Source organism: Abramis brama, assembly GCF_963993115.1.
Source record: "Abramis brama genome assembly, chromosome: 20".
Lineage (NCBI taxonomy): Eukaryota > Metazoa > Chordata > Actinopteri > Cypriniformes > Leuciscidae > Abramis > Abramis brama.
The window spans coordinates 8754614-8763096 of record NC_139982.1 but is presented as its reverse complement, the minus strand read 5'-3'; the positions used below and the strand labels follow the sequence as shown (position 1 = coordinate 8763096).

General features: G+C 36.5%; 1 protein-coding gene across 1 annotated transcript; it reads left to right on the top strand.

The window, feature by feature from the left end:
- Positions 1–1989: 1989 nt before the first annotated feature.
- LOC311071489 (uncharacterized protein) lies at positions 1990–8182 on the top strand. The gene is made up of 11 exons (XM_084095888.1): positions 1990–2207; positions 2327–2463; positions 2553–2855; positions 2929–3011; positions 3153–3205; positions 3362–3425; positions 4006–4079; positions 4161–5651; positions 6165–6328; positions 6525–6739; positions 7192–8182. Exons 3-8 carry the CDS (start codon positions 2675–2677, stop codon positions 4339–4341), a joined length of 636 nt encoding a protein of 211 aa, XP_083952014.1. The 5' UTR covers positions 1990–2207; positions 2327–2463; positions 2553–2674; the 3' UTR covers positions 4342–5651; positions 6165–6328; positions 6525–6739; positions 7192–8182.
- The last annotated feature ends 301 nt before the right edge of the window (positions 8183–8483 follow it).

Sequence of the window (8483 nt, the reverse complement as noted above, 5' to 3'; positions counted from 1 at the left end):
AGTCATACAATCACACACAGGCATACAGTCACACACAGGCATACAGTCACACACACAGTCATACAATCACACACAGGCATACAGTCACACACAGGCATACAGTCACACACACAGTCATACAATCACACACAGGCATACAGTCACACACAGGCATACAGTCACACACACAGTCATACAATCACACACATGCATACAGTCACACACACAGTCATACAGTCACACACACAGGCATACAGTCACACACAGGCATACAGTCACACACACAGTTATACAGTCACACACAGGCATACAGTCACAAACAGGCATACAGTCTCACACACACACACACACACACACACACACACACACACACACACACACACACACAATGCAAGAACAAAAGTTCTTTGGGGATTATACACAGCAGAGCTGAGAAGTTGGAGAGGGCCCCATATGTTTTTGACAATACAATTGTTGTTAAAATTGTTGGAATTTTATGCAGAAAATGGGAGCGAAGTTCTTTTGTTGTAACTTTGTTTTTGTCTTTGTAGGTATTAAATGATCATTTAAATGCTATTATACATTTATAATTATGTAATAGGTACTTTTACCATCAAGCAGCATCTCAACCATTTGGTAGAGGCCTATATTTAAAAAACTGGGGGGTATATATTTATTTATTTTTATTAATTGTGTTATTAGTGCCCCAATAACTTAAAAAATGCAAACAAATCATTTTTACATTGTTTTTTTCTTGGAGTGAACATTAAAGGGATATTGACTAATTTGGATAAATATTAGGTACACAAGATGGGCGTTAATTTTTCTCAAGAAAAAAAAAAAACTCACCTAATGCTGTAAGTTATACAGAGAGCCTTATCAGTATTAATATCAGTTGTATTGTTGTATCAGTAAAAATATAATGCGTTTTTTTATTATAATAACAAATTTATTTAATGATATGAGTAAAAATATAATAAATATGTAATATAGTACACATTTAGCAAAATATTCTCTATAGCTCTTTTTTTTTCTAGCCAACTAACGTGCGCCTATTATGGTCATTAAATGGCTTTCCTGAGGTAAATGTTATGTGACATAATTGTTCTCCAGCTGTTTTACTGACCCTTTCCGCGGTTAAAAAAAACACTGATTGATCGATATTGTGTATGATGAATATACATTTCGGTAAGTTGTACTGTTTCTTTTAACATTGTTCATTCGTGTTTATTTACTATTAGCTAGAGATGATCAGTTCACGTGCGCTAGGGATCCGTCACGTCACATTTACAAACACCAAAACGGTATTTATTGTTTGAATTTCGTAATAAAATTGACAGAATCTGAGAGCTGAGCTTTTTTTTATATCATAACTAACCTGCTCTGTCTAGTCTGTCGGTCTCCGTGTCCTCTTTGCCTCGCGATTTTTCTGTGCGTGAGAAAATGGATGTGTGGCGTGAGAGCGCGTGAAAAGTTGCGTGTGTCTCACGGTGAAAGCGTGAGAGTTGGCAGCTTTCAGGTATTCAAGATTATTTTATTAATCATCTGGCATGCGAGCTTCAGAACCTAAACTACAGGGCATGGATTGAAGGTAAGAATTACATGAGCTTCAGATGGATTGGCCATAACTGCATACCTTCGCAGATGAGCTCATCACATTAAAAGGTGTCATGAGGTTTTCACAGGCAGTGAACTCGTACCATAATGTGTCAGTAACAATACAGAGAGAAAACTGCAAAGTTCTCGAAGTAGTGTGTGACTGCATGGCCGGCCGAGGGAAGTGTTGTAGCCATACAGCAGGGCTACTGTACAAAATTAAAGATGAATAGATAAAAATAACATTTCGTACAGCTACATCTGCTACAGCCGCCTACAGGACCAACACTCTACTTAGCAGCAAGGCACGCAGTAATGGCGGCGCTGCTTTACTTCCGTGTTTCGCCGGATTTGTGTATATTTTGAGAATGACATACTTATCGCTGATTGGACGAGACACCTGTCAATCAAGCCAGAACCGGAATCACGCGATACTGGAAGCATAGACTGGAAGTAAGCACGAGGGTAGAAAAGCTAACTTTATTCGTTTTTTTTTTTATGTGTGAACATGTATTGTCCTTACTGTGGATTCAAATATGGCGTTCTTCCAAATGTTTGTAATTCATGTGGCAAAAATCTCGAGATTTTAAAAGAGACACGACAGAAAACGCCCATGGCAAAGAACGTGACAGGTATGGCTAACTAGATAGCATTGCTAGAACGTGTCTTGACTTGGACCTCATACCAAGAAAAATATTGAATATTAAGCAGTTAGGGTGTGAGCAGCGTTGATGTTTAGTCTCTTGCATAGGTACAGGTGTAGACTCAACACCTGCGCCCAATTTGCAACAGTTTTTGGAATACCGAAACCTGAAGTCAAAGGAAAGAACGAACTTTTCCTTGAGAAAGAAAGGAGGAAGCAAACACGAGCAGAAGAAGAAAGTACAGGTAACGTTACAGTATAATTTTCAAATGGTTGTTAAGCGATGGTTTGTGAATGGCACTCTTGCTAAAGTGATACACTTTTTTTCTTACAGATTAATGTCGGTATAATGTGTCTGCAGAGTGGTTACTTAAAACCACAACGTGGGAAAACACTCCCCTTATTCACGGACCCACAAATAACTGCGAAGAATCTCCTCATGATGGCTGAAAAAAAATGAAAGACTTCAATAAAGACATGGAGGAAGGACCCTACATCCTTCTGTACCCAGATGGCTCCGAAGTCATTAATATTCCAGGGACACAAAGGCCCTTTACACTGAAAGATTACAAAACAGAAATCGGAAAGAATTATGCAAGGATAAACTTGTTTATTTGCAGAAAGAAAGACTTTATAGGTTAGTTAGCTAAAATTCATGCTTTGTTTGTTTAAGCAAAGTTACTTACCATGGTTTGTTCTGTGTCTTGCAGAACAGGTTCTCAGTTCAGAATCTGACTCAGAAGTTGTCATAAAATCCCAGAAAACTGATGAATCAAGCATGGCCGACACACTGGTAAGATTAATGGGTCTAATTAATATTAAATTGTGAAAAAAAAAAAAAAGAAAAAAAAAACTATATATATATATATGTATATGTATGTGTGTGTTTTTAGCTTTTTCAACTACATTGTTGTAATTATTATCATTCTTTCAGCCAATAATACCTCAGCATACAAGCACGCCACAAGACAGCATGAACAGTAAAATGTAAGATGTTTTCAATCTTTTCATGGCTCATGTTCACTATAAAATCAGAAGAAATTGGATATTGTCTATCTAATCTAAATCTAAAGGGCTGTAAAACATCTTATTACATCTGTTCACAGTTTATATCTTAATCCTCGTTGTTTGTGTGCCGTTTAGTGATTATACTGTGGAACCGTCTCAAGGAAGTGTAGAGTTTTGTGGACAAGGAGGTGTAGATGAGGTTAGTAGTAACCGTGGTTTGAACCCATTAGTCTGACTAGCATGACCCGTGCAATGGTTTTTGGATCTTATAGTTGTCTATTGTTGTGCTTTTAATAAGGCACTACACAAAAAAATAATATAAACTGCCAGCCACAATCCAATTATTATCTGTTGTGTGATGCATTGTATAAAATGACTCTAAGATACAGTTTTATAAAACGGTTAGTTCCAATCCTTGATTCTGATTGGTCAATAGCTGTGCTTTATTCACGATAAAACACGGCTATGACCGCTTCACCCAACGGTTCTATTTATCACTGCGCCCTCATAAAAAGAATGAGACAAAGTTTGAGAACGATTTGTTGTTTTTATTTGAGCTTTCATGCATATTACACATTGGAACGTTGTTGTTCACGGTCAGGGACTATTTTTTTCTAGCGGAAGGAATGCTTTTATTGATTTAACTTCATGAAAGGTGCACTAATAATTTTTTTTTACTTTAATATTGTGTGGTAACCGTTTTATAAAAGCAATAAGGTACCTTATTGTTTACATATATAACATGATAGCTGTTGATGAAGCCTGATTTCTGTTTTAAGATAATGCTCTCAGACTCGGAGGATGACCGCCCAGGTACTTCCGCCCATGTTGCGACGCAGAACTGGTGTTACAGGTTTGTTTGGTTTATTAAATCTTGTGTCATGGAATTTGTCAATTTTAACATTTGTGCATAATGATGATCTCTTATTTGTAGAAAATACATGGAAGTGTATGCGCCTGTGACTACTGAAGACGACGATGAGCTTTTAATCACACCACACGGTCTTGACCTCCCACTACCCAGGCTTGGGAGGGTTACTTTAAAAATGTATTCCATTACAGTTACAAATTACTTAATAAAAAAAGTATTCAGTAATGTAATCCAAATACTATAATATGAAAGTAATGTAACTGATTACTTTTGGATTACTTCAAGCTCACGTATATAAATAAAGTCAAGCAAGAAGAAATATTATAAAAAAACTAATTAAAAAAAAAAAAACTTTTATTTATTAAGAATTTGGTCCAGTGTACAATATTTGCAAAATATACACACAGGCCTGAATATATATTTATGTAAAGGGCTATACAGACATCTAGTGGCTAATGTATGGTATTACAGATTATTTTGTTTTATTTTTAACTAATTTTTAACTAAAAAATTAAAACACAACATTTAAAATTTTTACACAATCTACAAATTAGTTTATTTTAAAATAGGCCTACATGTTGACTGAAGCCGTGATCTTTCTTAATTTGCCTGACTGAACTTGGGGCGTTGCAATGGCAGTGGGAGTTCCCCTACGTTACCTAGACAGCGAACATCCCGTTATGTGAGAAAAGATTAAGAAAGGACATTTTGGGTACTACAAAAGCTACTCTCCTAATTTCTACAAAATAGCAGCGGAATTTCCATGAATTAAAAGCGATTTTACCCGCAGGCAGCATCGTTTCTACTAGCAGCAGTGATTCAATCTGCGTCTGAGGAGATTGTAGACAGCTGTTATTTGCGCGTGGCACACGTGAGTCATTACTGGCAACAGAACCAGGAACTACTGTATAATCAAGCAGCGCTTAATAGCCTATAGTGTTATTATGCCAAAATACTTATTTATTTAGTTTTAAATGAAACCATTGTAATCCTGAAAGTATTCCCCCTTTTTTCAAAATGTAACTATAATCTGATAACTACCGTTTTTTGACGTAACTGTAACAGATTACAGTTACTGGATTTTTGTATCCTGATTACATAACGCCGTTACATGTATTCCGTTACTCCCCAACCCTGCCACTACCAATAGAGTAAGCTAAAAAGTATGTTGATTGGAGAATGTAAGTCTACAAATGCTGATTACATTGATTAAAAAAAACATACTTTTTACTCTCTTTAGGGAACAAAGCAGTGTAACAGCTCCTGATATTATTTCAAATCTAGCCCTTGTTATTGATCGGAAAAGTGTCAGCAGATTCAACATAACGAGATCCAGTGTGTGCGATGGGGCAGTCAGAGGATTTAAACGCGTCTCATACTCGGAATTCAATGACATGTTTGTGAAGTTCTCTGATGATGCTGGCTTGTTGGAAGAGGGTCTTGATACAGGGGGACCAAGAAGGGAACTTCTCACTTTACTAATGAGCTGCCTGCAGAATCGGCCCATTTTTGATGGACCTCCCAACAGATGCTACCTGGTATACAATTTAGTTGGTGAGTATTTAATTTAAGTTGTTTGTTTTGTGAAGTTCCTGTTAATAAAAAAAGAAAAGAAAAGTGTGTTACAGACATTTGTCACGACCGTCTTATTTATGAGTGTGTGATTTCGCTTTATTTTCTATGAGCTGTTAGGGAGGATGAGTATTTCTTGGCAGGGAAAATGACTGCAGTGTCAATAGTGCATGGAGGACCAGGGCCCCATTTTCTTTCTAAAGACCTGGTAAATCACATTGTAGGTCAGCCCTCTTTCAGCGCCTCTTTAGAAGATGTCACAGATGAGGGTGTAGTGAAAGTGCTGCTAGAGGTATGGTAATAGACATATTTTAGGTGATTAGTAAGGTTAGGCTACTTAAAAATGTATGACCTTAGAAATAATCAGTTGCAAGTGTAAAACAATTCTGCTTTTACGTATTTATTAAGTGTTGAATTATTTCACTTTCAATTCCGATAAGAAAAAAAAAATCTTGCACATGAAAACCAACTTACTGTTGTTGATTTTGTTTTAAGATACAGATTGCAACTACTTTGGAGTCACTACAAGAACTCATTTTGAGAAACAGCACCCTGCTCCAAACTGCTGGGTGTTTTCGACGGGTGAAGAACATTGAGGAGAAACACTTAATTGTGGAAGAATATGTCAGGTGGTATGTGATTGACCGTGTTATTAAAAGGTAAAATTGTTTAAAAAAAATTCACTTACACATTACATCATTGGCAAATGTTTATTTTAAGATAAACATCTATAGTTGCATTAGTATTTCACAATGTTACTTTATTTCACTATATTACTTACTGTTTATTGCATGAATATTACATTTTCTACTAGCCTGTGAATAAAACAGCCTAAACTATTGTCTGCTTTTATAGATTTAAAGATGGACTTGCCACTCTGCAGTTTCTGGCAGCACTTCAGCAGCATCCACGTGTTTTGGCTTCTTACCTCTGCCACACTGAGAAGAAGCTGACAGCAACTGATTTGGAAAACCTCTTCAAAGCAGAACTCAGCCCAGTGGGTAGTAACCAGAGGCCAGAGGAATCCAAGACGCTTTGCTTTTGGTCAGATTACCTCCTTGACTGTGAAGGTTTGTTATTTGTAGTTTAACAAATAATGTTCTGTTTCAGGTGAATTTCAGAAATTTTTAAATCAATAGTTCACCCAAAAATATATATGTCAAAGAGTTCTCCTGCTCACTCATCTATACAATGGTAGTGGCTTGTAACTAGCTTTTATGCTTCAAATAGGACATAAATTATTCCATGCAAGTTGGGGGTGGGGGGAGAAATTAAATTATGAATAAATAGTGTCTTCCAAAAATATAATAAGGGTTGTAATTTAATACGTTTATAATACTTATGTCCTCTTTTTGAAGTTAAAGCTAGTAGATGTACTGTCGTTGTATGGACAAGAGCAAGCAATTTGTGTTCTGCTGAAGAAAGCAAGTCAAAGTAATTTTGGTGTTCTTTAATTATGGAAAGAGTAACTTGACATTTCTAGCTTTGTTCAAAATTCCATCATTTATTTTTTGTCTTTCAGAACATCAGACTGACGTGCCACTCGAGAATGTGCTGATGTTTGCTACTGGCCTGACATCACTTCCACCAGCTGGAATTACACCACAACCATGCATAGTGTTTCTTGCTAATTCACCGTTCCCAATGGCAAATACTTGCTCAAACACACTCAAGTTACCACTCTTAGACACGTACAGTCAATTTCAGACGAGCATGGATTTTGGAATACAGAATTCTCCAGGTTTTGGATGTTTTTAGTTCACAAGGGTTAGTTCACTATGACACAAGTGACAGTTGAATTGTTTCCTTTTTAAACAAATTATTCCCAGTTTCTGGGATACTCTTATACTCTTTGGTTTCAACTGTCATTTTTAAAGGGATATTTCACCCTTTTTTTCATATTAAACTGTTATTCCCATTCTGCTGAACACAAAGGAAGATATTTTGAAGAATGTCAGTAACCAAACAGTTAACTGGAAACATTGACTTCCATAGTATTTATTTTCTTCCTACTATGGAAGGAAGTCAATGTGTGACTTTGTGTTCAGCAGAAGAAAGAAATTCATACAGGTTTGAAACAACTTGAGGGTGAGTAAAGGATGACAGAATTTTCATTTTAAAGTGAACTATCCCTTTAAGGGAATAACATAGTTTAATATGAAAAAAACGGTGGAGTATCCCTTTAAAACACTCATGTTCATAGACCTGCTGTTTCCTTCATTGTGAAGTAGAGTTGTAATGCTTCCTCCCAATTCTGTGGCCACTGCAACTGATTGTGCTCCATTACAAGTTCTAGATATTCCTGGATGTTTTTATCGCCACATAATTCTGTTGTCAGCCTTGACTCAGGAAAAGCACTTAACTCGCCTTCGTCAACTGCAAAGCCACAGTCCCTTGATCCATACCTGAAAGTTAAATTTCTGTGTAAATGTATTTAGCATACATGTTTATACAATGTGATTTTTGTAGTTGTGTATTTTAAACAAACTTATTAAATCACTGTTATAAAATGCAATTTGTGTAGATTATTTATTTGCTGACCTGTGTGGTAGATGATACAGTTCATTTGGTACCCCTCCAGGGCACATTGCTAGTCTAGAGGGCCTAATCCTGTGCTTATTCCAAAGTTCAACACATTCATCCAAGTCCGCCTGCAGAACATTTTGGAAGCAGAACTGAAGAAGGGACTGGTGTCCATTGCTGCCATTGAAGTGTCCTTCATTTCTGAGGTCCCCAAAGAGTTCTATCCAGAACTGAGCCCTAGAACACAAAAGTCTAGATACATCAATGACATAATTTTTTTTCTTAAATAAT

Bases quoted from the DNA above. Each gene is read 5' to 3' on its own strand.
- LOC311071489 (XM_084095888.1), top strand. From the start codon at position 2,675: ATGAAAGACTTCAATAAAGACATGGAGGAAGGACCCTACATCCTTCTG. The intron at 3,012-3,152 runs GTAAGATTAATG...TCATTCTTTCAG, and splicing joins CAAGCATGGCCGACACACTG to CCAATAATACCTCAGCATAC. The intron at 4,080-4,160 runs GTTTGTTTGGTT...TCTTATTTGTAG, and splicing joins ACGCAGAACTGGTGTTACAG to AAAATACATGGAAGTGTATG.